The 21,427-nt window shown below is 42.7% G+C and overlaps 2 protein-coding genes across 7 annotated transcripts in view; one reads left to right on the top strand and one right to left on the bottom strand.

Annotated features, from left to right (window-relative positions):
* The window catches only part of TK2 (thymidine kinase 2), a 34,332-nt gene extending 26,064 nt beyond the window's left edge, over positions 1–8,268 (bottom strand). Inside the window, exon 1 of one of the 6 annotated variants that reach the window (XM_081030810.1) lies at positions 819–1,028. In XM_081030810.1, the coding sequence (XP_080886936.1) occupies positions 819–933 (115 nt within the window). In that variant the 5' untranslated portion in view covers positions 934–1,028. Of the gene's footprint in view, positions 1–669; positions 1,060–8,196 lie in introns of those variants that run through there. The other 5 variants (XM_081030814.1, XM_081030812.1, XM_081030813.1 and 2 more) reach the window with 5 other exon arrangements.
* Positions 932–10,342, top strand: LOC308489587 (uncharacterized protein; the record flags this gene model as incomplete). The annotated part of the gene is made up of 5 exons (XM_081030921.1): positions 932–1,137; positions 1,953–2,096; positions 2,186–2,378; positions 7,761–7,853; positions 10,178–10,342. The coding sequence occupies 5 exons, from the start codon at positions 932–934 to the stop codon at positions 10,286–10,288; spliced, it is 747 nt and encodes a 248-aa protein (XP_080887047.1). The 3' UTR covers positions 10,289–10,342.
* Between the last annotated feature and the right edge of the window lie 11,085 nt (positions 10,343–21,427).

Genomic DNA, 21,427 nt, shown 5'->3' on the forward strand with positions numbered 1-21,427 from the left:
CACCTGGGACCCTCCCTGGGTGGATGGACGCAGACCCAGCACAGCTGTCTACCTTTGTGTGACACTGCAACTGCTACCTGGGTCCTGTTGGCAGGCCTGGAACCCAACTGTGCTCAGCTTTTTTTCACTTTGCATATTATACTTTCCATTTTTCACACACGTTATATTTGTCCTCACAGACGGGTGTCCAGCAAGTTAAAACAGAGTGGCTCCCTCTCGCAGTGCACGGGTGAGAGTTGGCTGTGGGCATCGGTTTCCGCCCAGGTCTCAGGTTCCCACCCAGGACTCACGGTTCTCTCCTAGGCCCAGGGCTGACGTCACAGCCCACCAACCGCACAGGTGGTTCAGAGGTGTCACCGAACAGCCCAAGGCCAAACAATGCCAGAACTTGGCTTTAACGGGGCCGGAAATGGTTTCCATTTCTGAAGGGGAGGGTCTCCACTCCCCGTGGGAGACGGAGGGCGCGGGAACCTAACCCGCCCACCACCCGCTGGGGCCTTCCAGCCCCCACCCCCTACGCCCACGGCCAAAAGAATCAGACCAGGAGTGGGATGGGCAGCAGCCCCGCCCATGGGAAGTGGGGTGCTTTCTGCTCCTTAGAGGGCTCCCAAGCTCCAAACGGGAGAGGGCCCACAGCCCCGAGGTCCCATGTGCTGGCTGCCAGCTCACGTCTGGGGTACCAGCCAGTGGCTGTCCGCGGCCCTCCCTGCGCCTCGGAGGCGTTTCGGATTCAGGCGGGTGCCGGGAGCTGAAGGATGCAAGTGGGGCGCACCCCGCTGAGCGCCAGCCGCCAGCGAGGTGGAAGAGAGGCGTGTTACCCCAAGGCGAGGCCCGGCGCTGCGCCCCCAACGCCGCCGGGCCAGAGGCGGAGCTGCGGAGTCCCTGGCGGCGCAGCAGCCGAGGGACCCAGCTCCGCAGCGGCGGCAGCGGCATGGCCCGGCGGCCCGATCCCGCGGGTCCCGAATTCCTGGGCGAGTCGTTACCCGGCTGCGCGAGCGCCGCCTGCCCGGCGGCTGGCTGGCCGGCCTCGCAGCGCCGCCTCCGTCCCGGCGCCGCCTCGCCCGAGCGCCTGCTGGCCCGGGCTCTTAAAGAGACCCGTCGCATTTCACCCTCTCTCTGGCCCGGGGATAATTCAGGGTGAGGGTGCGCTGCTTGCAGCCAGGAACTCTCCCCGCTAACGGGAGGCCAGCAGAACGAACCCACGATTTGGCAACACTGGGGGATAGATGGCCAATGATAAGTGACCGACTGGCTGATAATTATTGGAGATGACTCAATTGAGCCCTGGCACACACGGTGTCATTCATTCTTCCCAACAACCCTGCCAGTGAGTATTGTTACTCCCAGCTGGGAGCTGGGCTAATTTTCAGAAACTTGGCTGACTTGTTTAAATGATCAGAAGCATTCGAGTGGAGCTGGAATTCAAGCCCCTCTATCTTGCTTCACAGGCTTCTCTCTCTCTCTCTGAACTTTGACGTATCCAGAGCCCGGGCTGTAAATGTACTAGATCCCTCAGGAAGATGTTACAATGTAATACAGAATTGTACACCTGAAATTATGTCCTTTCATTAACAATTGTCACCCCAATAAATTAAAAAAAAAAAAAGAACGCAGAACAAACAGGCTCAGAAACGCAGACTGTGACTCCCTGGGGGCAGCGAGAGGGCACGAGGTCCCGGCCAGTCCACACTGCACGTGTCCTGCATCTACTATGTGGCAGACGCTGGGGACCCTACAGGCAGAAGCGGGCTGGAGGTTCCCTGCTTTTGTGCAATTTAGATTCTGGAGATATGCACATACCATCTGACCATAAATGCTATGGAGAGAGAGTCTTCGTGGCTACTTTGGACAGAGTAACCCAGGAGGTGGCATTTGAGATACTGAGAGTCTGGAGTGGCAGCACAGCCACTCCTGTTCCCCTCCTGCCTTATCTTCCCGCCCGACCCTCACAGGGAGCACTCCTTGACAGCACGGCTCCAGTGGAGAGCTGAAGAGCGGTCGTCTCTGGCGCCTGGCAGGGCGGGGCAGCGCTCACAGGGCGCAGCCTGCGCGGCTCCCCAACCTCCGGGCGACGCGGCGGGCGAACTCCAGGGAGAGTAGCGTAGGGCGCACGCGCGGGAACGCGGGCCGCGGGGACGTGCGCATGCGCATGCGCACGCGCTGGCGAGGGCGGGAAGCCGAGCAGGGCCGTGCGCGTCAGCCGCCTACAGTTGCAGCGGCCGCGAGGCCAGGTGGGGCCGGGCGCTGAGGAGGGCGACGTGGAGGGCATGTGCTGCTGCTTCTGCTGGGTCTACCAAGTGATGTCAGCCCGCAAGCTGACGCAGGAGCAACACCCCTTCCACTTCAGCCTGAAAGCCCTCGTGAAGATGCTGCGGCTGGTGAGGGCTAGCGGGGGGGTGGGGGCAGCGTGGAACCCTGCTCACAGACAGGGAGCTGGCTCTCGGGTGGGAAGGGGGGGGCCCTGTCTGCTCTGCCACCCCTGCGTTTATCAGGGCCTCCCTGGAGGCCAGGCATTTGGCTACGCATGCAGGGAGAAGGAGAGGCATAAGGCACTGTCCCCCCCCTCGGGGGCGTCACACCCACGCTCCTGAAGCTAAACCCGCGTCATCTGCCTGACCGGCCTCGCTGGCACTTAGACACAAAGCCAGGCACCGGGTGCCCGGGGGAGGCAGCTGCAGTTGTACCCACAACAGGGGGTTCGAGGTCTTCTGTGTGTACCCACTGGGAGTCACAAGTGTGGGGGGACCGAGCTCACGGCTGATGTGGCCCAGGGCCCGGACAGCGGAGCTGCCCTTTCCCGGGCATCCGACCTACCGGGAGCATGGCGGTCAGTTCTGAGCAGAGGTCTGGGCAGAATCACCATTGGGAGCCAGGCGACCTGGCTAGAGAAGTGGAAGCTGTCGCAGGAGAAGGTGTTCGAGGCATTCACGACAAAAAGGAAAGGGAAAATAACTTTTTAAAGAAGTGACACATGGGCGAGGGGTCGGAAACGGTTCAAGGTTACAGGGGAGCCGTTCTGCTTACTATAAGGAAGGATTTTATATTGGGGAAGTTCCCAAAATGAAATGGCTGCTTGGGAAGGCAGTGCATTCCCAGACAGCAAAGGTAACAGGCACAGATGAGCACTTAGTAAGGATGTTGTAAATAGCCAAGTAAACGGGTTTCTGCCATAATCAGAAACCCGTTGATTTGCCTGTTTTAGGTAAACAGCTTAAACTTGTTTTCAATAATCATTTAATAAATCATATATTTTCTTCCTTATAGGGACTAACTGTGACATCTATGGCCTTTTTTATCATCTCACAAGCCCCTGAACCATACATTGTTATCACTGGATTTGAAGTCACCGTTCTTTTCTTTTTCATCATTTTATATATGCTCAGGCTTGATCGAGTAATTAATTTTATATTTTGGCCTTTGCTTGTAAGTGTTCAGTTTCATTGTTAAAATTAACTCCTTTTTCCTGCCATAGTGAAACATTTTAATAAACTCCGTTTCTTCCGTTCTCTTAAGCCTGTAAAGAATCTCTGGATAGGCTTAGGAAGGAGGAGCGGTACCCACTGCTAATGGGCTCTGTATTGTCCCTGGGGGAGACTCTCAGGGAACAAGGGCAGTCGCAGCATCAATTCTCCTCTGAGCTCCATCTAAATTTAGATGTGGCTGACCCTTCTGTTAGGAGAATTCACTTCAGTGTAGACCTTCTAAAGAAATTTAAGATCATGATTCATAAAATTATAGAATGTTCTTAATCTTTACCTCCTTTTTAAATGCATGTTGATATGGCCTCAAATTTGGGGGGACAGAGATGGAGGCAGATATACAAGTATCTGCCTTACACATGCCTGGTCACTAAATGGAAAATCAAAATAATCAGGGAGGCTCAATAAAGCACAAAATTATCTTACTTAAAAATGTCTGCAATCATTAATGCTGAATAAGTCTTAACTGATCTTGTAGAGCCTTATCTAGTAGCATATGGATTTCACCCACCATACTCATAGCATTAGGAATAACTGCCCAGTGGAGTGCCCAAATGGTTCTGTAAACTGTTAAAATAGGCAAGTTGAAGATGTTAGTTAAGGTATACAAGTATATGGTCCTTTAGCCCAGAATATAAGCTGGTTCTGGGAAAAACTGAGTGACGTCACCTCTCCTTTTTCAAGTCTTATCCCCAGCATCCTGTATCCACAGATGTCCCTCCTACGACCTTCTGCTGTACTTGTCTCATCCTTTCGAAGTGCTGATATCCAAGCTGATAACCCCTATTCAAGAAAGAGGACTTCAGAGCTGTTCTCAAACCATAAGCATGCTATAAAGCGGTACCTTCTGGAGCCACTTTTGAAAGCCAATGATGAGCATTTCAGGCGAATCACTAGCTGAGAAAGTCCCAACAGGGGGAAAGTTGGGAAATAGATAGGATCTTCATAGTACCTCTCCAAACTCCTACTTGATCTACACTTTTAGAGCTGGACCTGACTAGAGGAAGGTCTAGGAAAAGGGGTCACAAAGCCTTCCCCAGTTGGCCCTCAGAGTACATAACATCATTTAGTGGCAGAAAGGGCCGAGCTAAATTACTCCCAAGGATTTCTTTAAGGAGACAATGAACATGGTCCATGTCCTTTTAATCTTGTACTCAAAAAGTTGGATAGTTGCTCTTCATACTCTACTTTTCCAGGTTTTAGCATTTATTTTTCTCCAGACTAATAATTCTCTGTAGCTTCTTACATGTCCCAGTAATAAACTTGGAGCCCTAAGTTTAACAGAATTCACTGAGAGGGAGAGTGACCTATGTGTAGCATACTGAAATTAGTCTCTAAATCTCTGAAGCTCAAACTTTGCTCATATTTTAATCTTTTAGAAATGGTGCTATATGGTCAACGAAGTTGTTATTCCATTGTGAAACCCAGGTTCCTCTCTGCTCTTGACCTAATGAAGTGATTTATTAACAAATGTTAAATAAGTCTCTGCAATCTTTGTATTCTACTAGGTTGGTGCAAAAGTAATTGTGGTTTAAAAGGTTAAAAATAACTGCAAAAACTGCAATTATTTTTGCACCAACCTAATAGCTGCCTAGATTCTGTAATGGGTTCTTTGATAAGACGAAACACAAACCTTGTATCTGAGACATTTCAGTGTAGCCAGGAAACCAGATAGATGAGCAATTCAGTGTTAATAGGTACTGTGACAGATGTTATCTCCAGAATAGTGTAGAGGCGCCCAGCCAGGGAAGGGAACCAAATCATAACAGGCTTTCCTGAAGAAAACTATGCCTGAGCTGAGGGCTAAGGAGGAAAAGTAGTTAGCTGACTGATACAGGGATGAAAGGACTTTCCCAGTAGAGGGAGCAATGTATGTGAGGGTAAAGGGGAAGAAAGACCATGACCCCAAAGACCTATAGGTCATCCTGAATGGCTGGGATATTGAGCTGTGAAGAAGGGAGAGGGAACAAGAGTGGAGGCCCGAGAGGCAGTAGGAAGTCAGAGTATGCAAGGCTTTGTATGCCCTGGGTTATAAACCAAAGGCCACTTTTTGGAAGTTTTTAAATAGAGTAACATGATGAGCTCACATTTTATGAGGTGGCACTGGTGGCAGTGTTAATGGCTTGAAGAGGAACAAAACTAGAAGTAGGTCTCAGAGACCACTTAGAAGTCTATTACTATATCCAGGCACAAATATGATAAAGGCATAAAGTAAGGTCGTAACAGTAGCTACAGGGAAAAAGGATGTTAATGGAATAGAATAGTTAGGACTGGGTAACTAAAGAGAATCAAGGATACCTGCCATTTGAGTAACTATCTTGGGAAGAAAATGAGATAGGAAGTGTAGGACAAAGAATGGTTTTAAGGGCGGGCCAGGGAGAGTGGTACATAATGAGTTCAGTTTGACAAATACTAGGTTTTCGATGTGTACGGGATATTCAGATGGAAATGTTCAGAACACGTCTGAAGCTTAGGAAAGAGGAGTGAGCACTGCAGCTTTGGGGGTTATCACCTTGGATGGAAATGAGCTCTGGGATTGGCCTAAATGGCTCAGAGAGAGTGTAGAGCAAGCTGAAGGTAAAACTGGGAAAGATCAACATACAGGGTGAAAAGGAAGAGTGGCCAGAGAAAGGCAGGAGAGGACCCCAGGGAGACCCATGTCACAGAAGCCAAGAGAAGAGCATTTCTAGAAGCAAGGAGTGCTTCTTGCTTATTTATATATCTTTATATATCACATATAAAGAAAGTCCAGAAAAATACTCACTGACGACAGAGGCTCCTGACGACCTGCACCAGAGTGGTTTGCCTCAAGTGAACAGGTGACAGTAAGGCTGTGGGACTGGTCAGACTGAGCAGGGAAGGAGAGACAACTGTAACCAGAGGGGCCACCACTAAGTTGAGGAACGTGGGTCAGGGACAAAGAGGGTCATGAACAGTATGAGGTCCCTGCAGAGTGGCCATAGGAATGAGAGCCAGACTTCACTGACTAGGAAAGGAACTGGTCATCTGCACTCAGATTCACTATGTGTATCATTGTCTCAAAGTTGCAGTAACTGACAGTTGGGAGAGTAGGCCTTCTCTGAACGTTCCCCTCAAGTTCTCCAGTGACCGAAACCGATGTGAGCCAACCCAGGGTTTTGTGGTGGTATCCAAGGGCAGGCTCAAAATTTCTGTGAAATCTGCATATTTGTAATTAAATTTACATTCTCCTCCGTGGCATATTGATGTTTTGTTTTTAATATAAAAAAAAATGCTTTCAATGACCATTAAGGGTCATTGATGTTCTGGGGCAGGTACATCCTTTTTTGTCCTGTGAGTCTCTACACGGCCTAGAGCACCACTTTTATCCAAAGCCATTCATATACACGTACCCAAATTACTCCCAGGAAGCAGGGCTGCCTGTCTGAAGTAGAGATGCAGTCTATTGTCTTGAAGCAGAGCAAAATGTCCAGAGGTATTAACCTCCCACAGCTACTCTCAGTATCTCCTGCAAATGAGAACTTTGTTTCTTCCTAAGTGTATCTAATCTTGACCTGTCTCCATTGAACCTCTTCCTATTTTCTTTTTAATAACTACTTTTCCAAGTTACCAGGGTTTTGCAATTTGATATTTCTGTGTTGACAACTCTTTCCTGTCTACAGTTATCTGCAAACATACATAAGTCATTCCAGAATAAAGACGATTTTCCTTCCCCACACTATACATCCATTCAAAATGTAAGTTGCACCTTTTAAAGCCACAGTTCGGAATGAAATGCTTCACTTCAAGAAATCATTAAATGAATGAGCTACATCATCAGAAATAACAGCCATTACATAAAGATGGGAGCTGCTCCTGAAAATGACCACTTTCTCCTAAGTGTGCATTGTTTTAAGTTTTATTGCATTTCAGTAAAATAGTTTGGTTTACAGTGTAGACTAATTTACACTTTCTCTTATATTATTAAAAGTGAGCATTCTGACTTCCCAATATACCATTCTACCTTAAACTTTCCACATATCATCTACTCCTAACCAGATGAGTTCTCCCTCCAAGTACGTAAGAAAGAAGTCTGTTAAGTAGTTAAATTATTGGCATATCACATCTTAAGAGAACCACCAAGCATCACTGTAGACCAAATACAATATAGGTGGCATTTTACTGTGTCAGTTTGATTTCCTAAAAGATAAATACTAAATACATTTGTTTAATAAAACGTAACACTCAAAATTTTTAGGGAGCTGATTCACTTTCTTTTGGTGGTCTTCATATAAAGCTGACCTTTCTATTCTGTGTTTTCAGGATATTATCAACTCTCTGGTAACAGCAATATTCATGATAATCATATCAGTGTTGGCACTGACATCAGAAAGCACATTTACGGTCTTCGGAGGGGTAAGTGGAGGTCTCTCTGCTTTCTTCCTTAGGTTTGATCAGAATTCAGATTTCCTTGGCCAGTATATGTATATAGTACTCAGTGGCTTATTTTTTTTTTTGTATGAATACATGCCCAATTAACATGAAGGAATACGATTTCACACTAAAATGAAGTTAACCAAATAAAGATGTTCCTACATATTTCTCAGGTATGTAGAGCTAGACTAGACTGAGAAAACCTAGACTAAGAAAAGCTACTGAAATCAGTTACAATATTTAATGCTGAGAAACATGATGTCAAGCAAAAACACCATGAATGAGTTTCACAGCCCTCACTTAAAAAAAGAAAAGAAAAACATACCACTTGTGAAGGTGAAACAGCTTGTTCTGAGCTCAGTTATTTCTTCACCAGGTCCTTCTTCAGATGGAATATAATAGATGTCTCATGATAAGGCAATGGTAGAAAGCCTTGTAACTAAAGGATTATTTTGAACACTGTTTGAAGAGATGCAAATCAGTATAATCAGACTTTATCCTAGAAGGCAAACGAAAATTAAAAAGTGTCAAGTAATGTAGTTGAAATAGTCCCATCTAATATTCTTCTGAGATTTGTTACAGAGGTTCAAAATCATTTGGCTTTTCTAGGTTCTGATCTAGAGAAGTGAATTGGAAAGTTCTTCTTAAATAAATCTCCCTCAGATTTTCTTGTCTTTTCATGGTATGAGCCACTTAGGAGAACTGACTGCTCTCAGACAGCCAAGTATGTCAGAATCCATGGTTTTTCATCTCTCTTATTAGGCCCTAAGCAACTTCTTGAGGGATGGGAATTACTCTAGAAATGAGATTGTGCTGTAACAGCAATTTCCCCCAGTTGTGTTTAAAGATAATTTTATCCCTCTACTATGGAGAAAGAGGGACCAGGCATAGGATTTACTTTCATTCACTTATTTACTCATTCAATCATTCAATCATTCATTCATTCTTTAAGTGCACTTTGGTAGGTGCTGACAAAGTATAGAGCTATGTTGTCCCGTGTGGTGGCCGCTAGTCACATGTGGCTACTGAGGTCTGGAAATATGGCTGGTCTGTACTGAGATGAGCTGTACATGTAAAATACACACTGGATTTCAAAGACTTCCTACCCCCAAAAAAGGAATATAGAATATTTCATTAATAACTTTATTATATTGATGACATGTTAAAATGATAATATTTTGGCTATATAGGGCTAAATAAAATATATTATTAAAATTAATTCCACTTGTTTTTCTTCACTTTTTAATGTGGCTATTAGAAAATTTTCAATTAATTATGTGGCTTACATGGGTGACTCACATATTTCTCTCAGACGGCACTGGCTAGAACGTGAGCCCTTTCCTCAAGTTGCTTAGAGCGTAATGCAGGAGACAGACGTGCGAACAGCAATATGTAAAGTGTTGACACTACTTCAAGGTACAGAACTGAGGAAGCAACTACTTCTCTCTGGCAGTTGAATCGCAGGAATAAAGGCAACAGGGAGGGGACCGTTCCAGGTGGAGGAACCAGCAACATAGAGAGTACCAGAGTCATGAAAGTATAGGTAGGAAGTACTTAGTGTGGTCAGACCTAGGAAGCCCACCAGAGATTCAGGGTGGAAACAGAGCAGTGTCTGAAGCCAGAAAGCAAGCCGTTGGGTGGAGCTGACCAAACAGCATGCAAGGAACATGACGTCTCTTCCCCAGCTCTCACATAGCCGTCATAGTACTTAAAGACCATGTTCTAGTTTATTCCCTTTATTTCAATTGTATTTTTCTAAGGCCTGTTTAGAATCCCACCCCTTACATGGATGTAGCCCAGTTTTTGAGAGTTTACTTTGGGTCATCGTATAACTCCAGGTCTCCAAAGCTTTCATCACAGCTACTATTGCCGTGGTTTAATCTTGAGCTGGTGTTAACTTGGACCCTTTCTCCAGCAGAGTTTGCAATAGGAAAGTCAAACAGTGCAACATTCGAGATATAAATGTTGACTGATAACTAAGTATCAGTAGGGCCTTAAACAATACATTCAGGGGCAAATCAAGAGATCCAGACAAGTGTTTCCTGCAGAGCTCACACTACTTCAATGTCATTTCTGCTCACTTAAATTATCTTTTCTCTTTCTCCAGGCAGGTATTAGGAAACTTGGGGATGACAATAAAATGATCTCCGAGGTATTCTTATTTTGGTATATTAGGTGACAGAGTAGGGAGCAAACCCAGTACCCTAGCAGGAGAGGAAGCCGGTGGGCAGAGCACTTAAAACTTGTATGAATGACAGGAAGTACAGGTCATAGCCACAGCAGTGACACTATGTCTTTGTTTCCAGGTGTTTGGACTCCTGGCAGCGATATGCTGCATTGCTGATGCGGCTCTTATTTACCGGAAGCTTCTATTGAATCCAAGTGGCCCTTTTCAGAAAAGTCCTGACAAACTATAAGTTTTGTAATTTTATATTCCTTTTTAGTCAATGCTAAGTATTAAACATATCTATTCTTCCATATAATTTCTGTAGTATTTCTCATTTTAATCTCAATATGGGAGCTGGAAGATGAGATTTAGGAACTCTGAACCCAGCGTTCACCCTTATTGTAACTTCCAAGGGAGCGCTGGAAGCGCCTGGATGGGATAGGATTGGGTTTTCCCCGCTCCTGGGCCTAGATGGCAGAGAAGGAGGCGCCAGGACCACCCTAAATGGTCTCTGAGCCGTCTTCCTGGCTGGCTGGCGGCACAGAGGGGGTGGGTTTGCAACACTGAGCTCCCAGGCTAGGCAGTGGCTTTGCATTCAGGATGGCAACGAGGGTGGCTGGTTTGTCCTTGGGCAGCGGGAGCTGGGTGCGCGCGCGAGATAGGCAGCCGTTGGGGCTCAACGCTGGTGACTAGGGGAGAGGCGGCCGCCTCCGCGGGGCAGGGTCGGAGACAAAGGGCCAGCCTGACATAGCCAGGCCCGGGGTCCACCATGAATGCTGAAGACGCCAAGGAACCTTCAAAGAACTTGCAATCCCGGGAACAGCCCAAGAAGCGCCCGGGAGGCACTGGGCAATCCGCTCCAGAGAGTCCTGAGCGCTCAAGGAACACCGCACCCTCAAAGACGCCCACAGGCCCTCTACACCAGACGCGGGCTGAACACCAAGTGTCCCCCCTGAGCGAATCGGAGAAGGAGGCCATCCAAAAGCGTGTGGAGGGCCGGGCCCAAGTCCCGCCCAAAATCACAGACAGCTTCAAGCATTTTTGTTTCTCGCCCACCGGAGCATTGAAGGTCGTGAGGCTGGTGAGCAGAGAGCTGGTGACCCGGCTGAGTGGATGCCTCAGCCTCGGGAAAGCTTCCCTAGGTCCCTTTGCCAATCACCCTTTTCTGCCTCACCTTTCCTCCCCCTCTCCCCTTGCTCCTCCCACACATCAAACCTTTCTACTAAATTTGGCTTGTTTTTTTTTACTGTCTTTTCTGTTTCTCAGGTTTCCCCTCACAAAGGGAATTAGGGAAGCAATGAAAATAATAGCAGAAATGTGTACATTAGCAAATAATAGATTTGACCAAACACAAATAATAGAATTGACCAATAAAACTGATAAACCACTGGCCAAGGTAACGGAGAAAATGGGGAGGAAAGGGCATATATTCAAAGTCAGAAGCCAGAAAAGGAAAATAATTGCAAACACCAGTGAAGCTGAAAAGATCAGCAGAGTGCTTTCCAAAACAAATTTGAATAATTGGATGAAATAGTTGATTTTCAAGGAAAATATAAATTACCAAAACTGATCCCAGAATAGAGAAAAACCTAAATAGACCAATATAAACACAGAAGAAAAAGAAAACTTATCAAATGCGTATTTTTCAAAAATGTATCAGACCCAGGCTTTTTCACAGGTTAACTCGTTCAAGCCTTTATGGGATGTAATTCTGATACTATTCAAAGGTTTTCAGACAATTGAGAAACACTTCTGAACTATTTTTACAAAGTCAAGTGTAACACTGATATCAATATCTGACCAACTTCAGAAAAAGAAAACTAAATAGAAATCTCACTTATTTCAAAGCAATAAGTATTAATAATATATTAGCAGAAAATACTCCTCAGTACTTTCTAAAAATACACCATGAAGAAGAAACATAGGATGATTCACTATTAAATTTATTAAACTAATCTCCCATATTATAAGTAAAAGGAGAAAAAATTAGGAGATTATATCAAGTAGAATACAAAACGCATGTGACAAAATTCAACATTCATCTCTGATTACAAAAGAGACCAAAAAAAAAAAAACAGTAAAATATGAATACACAGATCTTTCATTGACATTGTTAAAATAAACCTAAAAGTCAGCATCATACATAATTAAACATCAGAGGTATTCCCATTAAAATGAGGAACAAAGGATGTCCACTACCACCACTGTTATTCAGTATTTTTCTGGAACCACTAGGTGGTCACAATTATGAAAAAGAAATAAGAACACCTGCAAAAAGAGGCAAAATATATTTTAGCTGATAAGATCATAATAACTAAAAAACTCAAAGACTGGGAAACAATTTAGAACAGGATAATTCTACTAATGCATTAGTAAAAATAAGCAGGCAGGCACTTCACACAGAAGCTTTTTTCTTTATAACAATCAAAATATCTGGAACATGCTATCAAAATGGCGGCATGAGGTGAGACTCTGTAAAGCTCCCCTGGAATTTACAACTAATCGGACAACAATAACTCCACAAAGGACTCCCTGCACAGCAGACAGGCAAGACGAACAGGCCCACTACTGAATTCACCTAAAGGTGGGAGAATCGCGCTAGTGGGGGAGGAGGGAAGTGAGAAGTGCTGGACCAAGCCGCGAGGGCGCAGGACGCAGACCTAGCTCAGTGCTCCGAACTCGCTGCTCCCGGAACTACCGCCGCTGCGGAAGAGGGAAGAACTCGGACTGCTAGGGCTCCACTTATGGCCCACAGGGCTGAGGGGGCAGCATATAACACGGCTGAACCCAACGCTCAAGGCAGAGACATCGGAGCCAAGACTGAGGGAAGAAGGCTGAAAACTGTGGTTGAAGCCCTCACTGCCGAGTGGAGAACGGAAGCCTTAGACACTGAGACTAGCCGCCCCCTCCCTACTCACCCTCCCAGAGCTTGCCCCGCCCCCACCTGCCCGGTGCTAGAAGCGGAACAGCAGCAATGTCAGATCAAAAGAACAGAATATTTGCTGCTCTGAGAACTGTGGACCGCAGACACAGATTCACAGCCCAACTAGTTCCGGCAAAGAGGAGGGAGCTGTGGAAGCAGGACCGGCTGTGGTGGTGGTGGCTGCCATTGCTTTGGGCCACCTCTCACAACTCACCCCATCCCTGGCCCCACCTATCTGGGCAGATCCCTGCAGGAGTAAACAGAACTGCTGAAACATACGGGCTCTGAATCTGGTGCAGAAAGAGCTTTGGAACTTCAAAAGCTCTCAGGATCCCCACAGGGAGGAGGCACCCTATGACTCAGGTGAACTCTTAACAGAGGAAAGGCCCGTCTCCCAGGGAATTCCCCCATTGTGTGAGAAGCTGGAATAGTGCAGAGAAAACATAGCACTACTGTGTGAGAGAGGAAAAAAAAGGCTGTAGTCAGAGAGAAAATAAAACATTCTACCAAAAAGTATTGGAAAACAAAAGAAAGACCTCTTCCTATCAACCTGTTGCAGAAGCCACTCCTGTAGATGTCTAGGAAGAGAAATAATAAATCAGTAATTGCCATGAATAACCAAGGCAGCCAGACAGCTCAGAAAGAAAGTGACAAGTCTCCAGAAAAGGAACTTAAAGATATGGAAATATGTGACTTAAATGACAGAGAATTCAAGATTGCAGTTCTGAAAAAACTCAACGAGATGCAAGAAAACACAGAAAAGCAATCTAATGAACTCAGAAATGCAATCAAAGAACAACATGAGCATTTTACGAAAGAGATTGAAATTTTAAAAAAGAACCAAATGGAATTTCTGGAGATTAAGAACTCAATAGAAGAAATTAAGAATGAAATAACCAGCTTAGGTAGTAGAGTTGTCCAGATGGAGGAAAGAATCAGTGACATTGAAGATAGAAACCTGGAAATTGCACAGATGGAAGAAGAAAGAGACTTGAGACTTAAAAGAAATGAGAGAACTCTACAAGAACTTTCTGACTCCATCAGAGAATGCAATATAAGAATAATGGGCACACCAGAAGGAGAAGAAAGAGAGAAGGGAACAGAGATTATATTCAAACAAATTGTTGATGAGAACTTCCCAAACTTGTGGACAGAACTGGATCCTTGAATCCAAGAAGCAAATAGAACACCTAATTACCTCAATCCCAACAGGCCTTCTCCAAGGCACATTGTATTGAAGCTGTCTAAAATCAACGCCAAAGAAAGAATCCTCAAGGCAGCCAGGGAAAAGAAGATAGTAACCTACAATTAGATTAGATTATCATCTAATCTATTAGATTAGATTATCATCAGATTATCATCTGATTTATCATTAGATTATCATCAGATAATCATCAGATTATTATTAGATTATCAGATTTTTCAGCAGAAATTCTACAAGCCAGGAGGGAGTGGAACCAAATATTCAAACTATTAAAAGAGAGAAATTATGAGCCAAGAATAATATATCCAGCAAAGATATCCTTTAGATATGAAGGAGGAATAAAGACCTTTCCAGACATACAGAAGCTGAGGGAATTTTCTAATACACGACCTGCACTACAAGAAATACTAAAGGAGGCTATTCGACCACCATCAACAGGGACAATTTGTGGCAACCAAAACATAAAAAGGGGGAGAGTAAAGGACTGAACCGGAATATGGGAATGGAGAGAGTAAGCGTGCTAAAGAAAATGGAATACTCTAAATATCAAACTTTTTTTTAGATAAACTTAAGGGTAACCACTCAAAAAAAATCCAGAACTGAAATATATACTGTAATAAAAGAAGAAACAGAGGGAAACATCATAGAATACCACCACACAGAAATAATAGACAACAACAAAAAGGCAAAGAAACAATGGAGACACAGCCTTACCAGAAAACTAAAACAGAATGACAGGAAATCCTCAGGTATCAATAATCACCCTAAATGTAAATGGACTGAACTCACCAATTAAAAGGTACAGAGTAGCAGATTGGATCAAAAAACTAACCATATACTGTCTCCAAGAGACACATCTCAGCTACAAGGACAAGCATAGACTCAAAGTGAAAGGGTGGAAATTGACACTCCAAGCAAATGGTACCCAGAGAAAATCCGGTGTAGCCATAATGATATCAGATGAAACAGACTTCGGGGTGAAAAAGATAACAAGAGACAAAGACGGTCATTTCATAATGGTAAAGGAGACTATACAACAAGAAGACATAACAGTCATCAACATTTATGCCCCCAATCAGGGAGCACCAAAATATACCAAGCAACTACTAACAGAACTAAAGGGAGAAATTGACCAAAACACAATTATACTAGGGGACTTAAATACATCATTGACAGCTATGGATAGATCATCCAAAGAGAAAATAAATAACGAAATAGCAGCCCTAAATGACACATTAGATGAAATGGACATCATTGACATATATAGAGCACTTCATCCTAAAACATCAAACTATACATTCTTTTCGAGTGTACATGGAACATTCTGAAGGATAGACCATATATTGGGGCATAAAAGCAGCCTCAACAAATTTAAGAAGATTGAAATCATACCAAGCATATTCTCTGATCACAAGGCTTTGAAATTGGATATCAACTGCGAAAAGAAAGCAGGAAAAAACACAAATACATGGAGATTAAACAACAAACTTTTAAAGAACAACTGGGTCAAAGAAGAAATTAGAGGAGAGATCAAAAGATACATAGAAACAAATGACAATGAAAATACATCCAACCAAAATTTTTGGGATGCAGCAAAAGCAGTTTTAAGAGGGAAATTTATATCATTACAGGCCTATCTCAAGAAACAAGAAAAATCCCAAATAAATAACCTCATGTTACACCTTAAAGAACTAGAAAAAGAACAAGTGAAACCCGAGGTCAGCAGAAGAAAGGAAATAACAAAAATCAGAGCAGAACTAAATGAAATAGAGAACAAAAAGACAATAGAAAAAATTAATGTGACAAAGAGCTGGTTATTTGAAAAGATTAACAAAATCAACAAACCCTTGGCTAGACTCACTGAGATAAAAAGAGAGAAGACACTAATTAACAAAATCAGAAATGAAAAAGGGGAAGTTATCACAGACACCACAGAAATACAAAGGATCATGCAAGAATACTATGAAGGACTATATGCCACCAAATTCAATAACCTAGAAGAAATGGACAAGTTCTTAGAAACATATAGCCTTCCAAGGCTGAACCATGAAGAACTGGAAAATCTAAACAGACCAATCACCAGTAACGAAATTGAATCAGTCATCCAAAACCTTCCCAAAAGCAAAAGTCCGGGACCAGATGGCTTCACTAATGAATTCTAACAAACCTTCAACAGGACCTAATACCAATACTGCTCAAACTCTTCCAAAAAATTGAAGAAGAGTCAGTACTCCCTAACTCATTTTATGAGGCCAACATTACTCTGATACCAAAACCTGGTAAGGACAACACAAAAAAAGAAAACTACAGACCTATATCTCTGATGAATACTGATGCAAAAATCCTAAACAAAATTTTAGCGAATCGAATACAACAATGCATTAAAAAGATTATTCATCATAACCAAGTGAGGTTCATTCCCGGGGCACAAGGATGATTCAACACCTGCAAATCCAGCAATGTGATACATCACATAAACAAAATAAAGGACAAAAATCATGTCCTTTATTATATCAATTGATGCAGAAAAAGCATTTGACAATATACAACATCCATTTATGATTGAAACACTTAATAAAACAGGTATAAAAGGAAAATACCTTAACATAATAAAGGCCATCTATGACAAGCCCTCAGCTAATCTCATAATCTCCTTAATTATGAGATTAGCTCTATGTTCAGGAACACGACAGGGCTGTCCCCTATCACCTCTGCTTTTCAACATAGTGTTGGAAGTCCTTGCCAGAGCCATCAGGCAAGAGAAAGAAATAAAAGGCATCCAAATTGGGAATGAAGAAGTTAAATTGTCACTCTTTGCAGATGACATGATGCTATATATAGAAAACCCTAAAGACTCCACCAAAAAGCTGTTAGAAACAATCAACGAATACAGTAAAGTTGCTGGCTACAAAATCAACGTACAAAAGTCCATTGCATTCCTATATACTAACAATGAAATCTCAGAAAAATAAATACAAAAAACAATTCCCTTTGCAATTGCAGCAAAAAGCATAAAATACCTAGGAATAAACTTAACCAAGGATGTGAAGCATTTATATGCTGAAAACTATAAGACATTTTTGAAAGAAATTGAAGAAAACACAAAGAAATGGAAAGACATTCCATGCTCATGGATTGGAAGAATCAACATAGTTAAAATGGCCATATTACCCAAAGCAATATACAGATTTAATGCAATCCCCATCAAAATCCCAATGGCATTTTTTAAAGAAATAGAACAAAAAATCATCAGATTTGTTTGGAACCACAAAAGACCCCGAATAGCCAAAGCAATCTTAAGAAGAAAGAACAATGCTGGAGGTATCACACTGCCTGACTTTAGCTTGTACTACAGGGCTACAATAATCAAAACAGCATGGTATTGGCAGAAAAACAGACACATAGACCAATGGAATAGAATTGAGAACCCAGAAATAAAACCACATAAATATGGACAGATAATTTTTGACGAAGAAGCTAAAAACATACAATGGAAGAAAGACAGCCTCTTCAATAAATGGTGCTGGGAGAATTGGACAGCCACGTGCAGAAGAATGAAACTGGACTGTTATCTGTCACCATGTACCAAAATTAATTCAAAATGGATCAAAGACTTAAGCATGAGACCTGACACAATAAACTGCATAGAAGAAAACATAAGTACTAAACTTATGGACCTTGGGTTCAAAGAGCATTTTATGAATTTGACTCCAAAGGCAATGGAAGTAAAAGCTGAAATAAACGAAGGGGACTATATGAAACTTAAAAGCTTCTGCACAGCAAAAGAAACCATCGACAAAAGAAAGAGGCAACTGACTGAATGGGAGAAGATTTTTGCAAACAGTGCCTCCGATAAGGGGCTAATATCCAAAATATACAAGGAATCATGAAGCTCAACAACAAAAAAACAAACAACCCAATTGAAAAATGGGCAGGGGACCTGAAGAAACATTTCTCCAAAGAGGACATACAAATGGCAAATAGACATATGAAAAAATGCTCAACATCACTAATCATCAGAGAAATGCAAATGAAAACCACAATGAGATATCACCTCACCCCAGTCAGAATGGCTTTCATCAACAAGACAAATAGTAACAAGTGTTGGAGAGGCTGTGGAGAAAAAGGAACCCTCATACACTGTTGGTGGGAATGCAGACTGGTGCAGCCACTATGGAAGGCAGTGTAGTGTGGAGGTTCCTCAAAAAATTACGAATAGAATTACCATATGACCCAGCAATCCCTCTCCTGGGGATCTACCCAAAAAATTTGAAAACATTTATACACAAAGACACGTGTGCTCCAATGTTCATTGTAGCTTTGTTTACGGTGGCCAAGACATGGAAACAACCAAAATGTCCTTCGATAGATGAATGGATAAAGAAGTTGTGGTATATATACACAGTGGAATACTATTCGGCGGTAAGGAAAGATGATATAGGAACATTTGTGACAACATGGATGGATCTTGAGAGTATAATGCTAAGCGAAATAAGTCAGACAGAAAAAGCAGAGAAACCTATGATTTCACTGATATGTGGTATATAAACTGAAAACAACAAAAGAACAAGACAAACACATGAGAAACAAAAACTCATAGACACAGACAATAGTTTAGTGGTTACCAGAGGGTAAGGGGGGTGAGGGGTGGTAGATGAGGGTAAGGGGGATCAAATATATGGTGATGGAAGGAGAACTGACTCTGGGTGGTGAATACACAATGGGATTTATAGATGATGTAATACAGAATTGTACACCTGAAATCTATGTAATTTCACTAACAACTGTCACCCCAATAAATTTTAATAAATAAATGAATAAATAAATAAATAAATAAATAAATATCTAAGATGAAATGAAATAAATTTGAAAGGACTATATGAAGAAAACTTTAAAACTCTACTCAGAGATATTTAAAAACCACTAAAATAACTGGAAAGATGTACTTTTTCCTTGAATAGTAAGACTAAATTTTGTAATACATTTCCATATTATAAATTAAATGAGATCTCAATTAAAATACCAATAGGCTTAGTTTGGGGAACTTGACCAAGACAAGTATGGTAGGCATAAACAATCTAAGAATGAGTACTGAATGGAAAACCAGGTCAGATAATAGGATAAAAAAATGAATTTCCTGTAATTTCAAAAGTACTAGAGAAGAAATTGGCTAATCAGTGGCAGAGAACTGTCCCAAAAAAGGCCTGAATACACCTGCAAATTTAGTATATAATAAAGACTGGATATCAGATCAGTGGGGAAAATATTGGTGATTCCCCATAAATGATGTTGGAATAATCAGCAGCTGTTTGGAAAGAAAGCTGGAGCTCTCCCTCACTCTGTCAAAATCAATATACAGTTACCCTACCTGTATATACATACTTTTTTCTGGTATAAAATATACACTGTGAACAGTGGTTAATTTTAAGGAGATAGGCTAGGGTTGGGCTGAGGGAGAAGAAAGAAACTGAAGTTATTTTTTTACCCTTTATATTGTGTGCATTTTTATTATTTCATGTCTTAAAAATATTTTTAAAAATTTAAATAAAATGTGCAAAACAATACAGACAATTGCAATATAATCAGATTTACATTCTGACAATTAATAGGGTGTTTTTTTTAATAGCACCTATGCATTAAAACAAATTCTGTTTCCTTTCTTGCAGGGTCTTCTCATGGAAGCATTAGCTTGTTTCGTCGTCTCCAAAACCCATGAGACATACATAGCAGTCGCAGTGCTGGAGACCTGCATCGTTCTTTTCTTTATTCTAATCTATATGCTAACCATTCACCACTTGATGACTTGTATACATTGGCCCTTACTTGTAAGTGTTCATTTTCATAATTCAAATATAGGCTTTGCCTTCAGCTACAGAGTAGAGCCTCTCTCCTCAAGTGAAAACACAAGAGCTATCATCTCTCTAGACAAGGACACAGCTGAGCTGTGACAGTTAGGGTTTTGCCCTAGTCCCAGGAGAGAAACTAGCCTAATTCCCAGAAAGATTCCTTGGACGCCTCTGTCTACAGGACAACCAGCACACATACCTGCTTCCATCTCACTATAGTCCTGAACGCCTGATACTTTTCAGTTTGTCCTGAAGAAAATTTTAATTCGTATGTTCAGTAGGGAAACACATTTCTCACCTATTGCTTAGAAAACAGCACATGCTTCTACTTTTCAAACAGCACTCTCTCTAACAGATTATAAACATCCCCCCCAAAAGCAAGGGTGGACATGGCAGAGTTGTAGAAAAATTGTCACTCATGCCCTGAAAGATTGCAAGAGTCAACCTTTTCACATGTGGTAAGGGACATACTCCAAAAGGGGTGACTGACGGTGCGGTATTCAGGAAAAGACATTGTCTGTATAGCCTTCATCATAGCTTTTTCCCAGAATCTCACATTCTTTAACAAATGAAAAATTCCTGAAGCTAATGCGTAAGGTTTCGGATAAATCCTATTTATTGTGGAGCCTGAGGCTCTGCATCCTCACAGACTAGACAGGGACGATAGTTTTGTCCAGGTACAGGCCTGGGCCCAGTTCCTGGCCCTGTACCTTACTAGCTATGTGAACTTTAGCCTCAGTTTCCCCATCCAGGAAATTCAGCGAAGGAAAAGTGTGATGATAATCAGTGCCTCAAGGGCCCCTGTAACACTTAAAGGTATTTAAAGAAAACAGCACGGTGCTTGGCACAGAGTAAACATTCACTACGAAGTGGCCAGCAGGCCCCATCAGATATCCGAGTGGCTTTCACCAGGTTATCTCACACTGTGAACAATCCTAACTCTGAGCTCAGGCCTCTTCCACACCCCCATTTCCTTATTGCATCTTCTTCTATCCTTAAGGTAGGATCAGTTGCATTGACCCAAAACTCAAAATATTTTCTTTAAGTGTCTGAGGGATTTTCTGAAATGGCTGCTGAACTCTCTCTGCCCCACAGAGAGCTGAGCAACAGGGAGCAGACAAAGCAAAATGTGAGCAACTTTAATTGGATGTATGGAAGACCCTCTTAGTTACAGAGAGCTATAACCATGGAGAGATTTCTGAGGGGAAACTCAAATCTCTGTCCATGACATTTTCAAGAGGGGCAGGTAACATTTTTGAGCACATATCATGTGCCAGATACCTTTTTCACATATATTACCTGATTTCATCCTCACAACAACTGGTGAGGTTGTAGTCATCACCCACTCCCCATCTGACAGGTGAGAACACTGGATTAAAGTGATTCAGTTGCCCATGGTCATATGTAGGCACATGG

The sequence above is a fragment of the Rhinolophus hipposideros genome (genome assembly GCF_964194185.1).
Source record: "Rhinolophus hipposideros genome assembly, chromosome: 21".
In the NCBI taxonomy this organism is placed as follows: Eukaryota; Metazoa; Chordata; class Mammalia; order Chiroptera; family Rhinolophidae; genus Rhinolophus; species Rhinolophus hipposideros.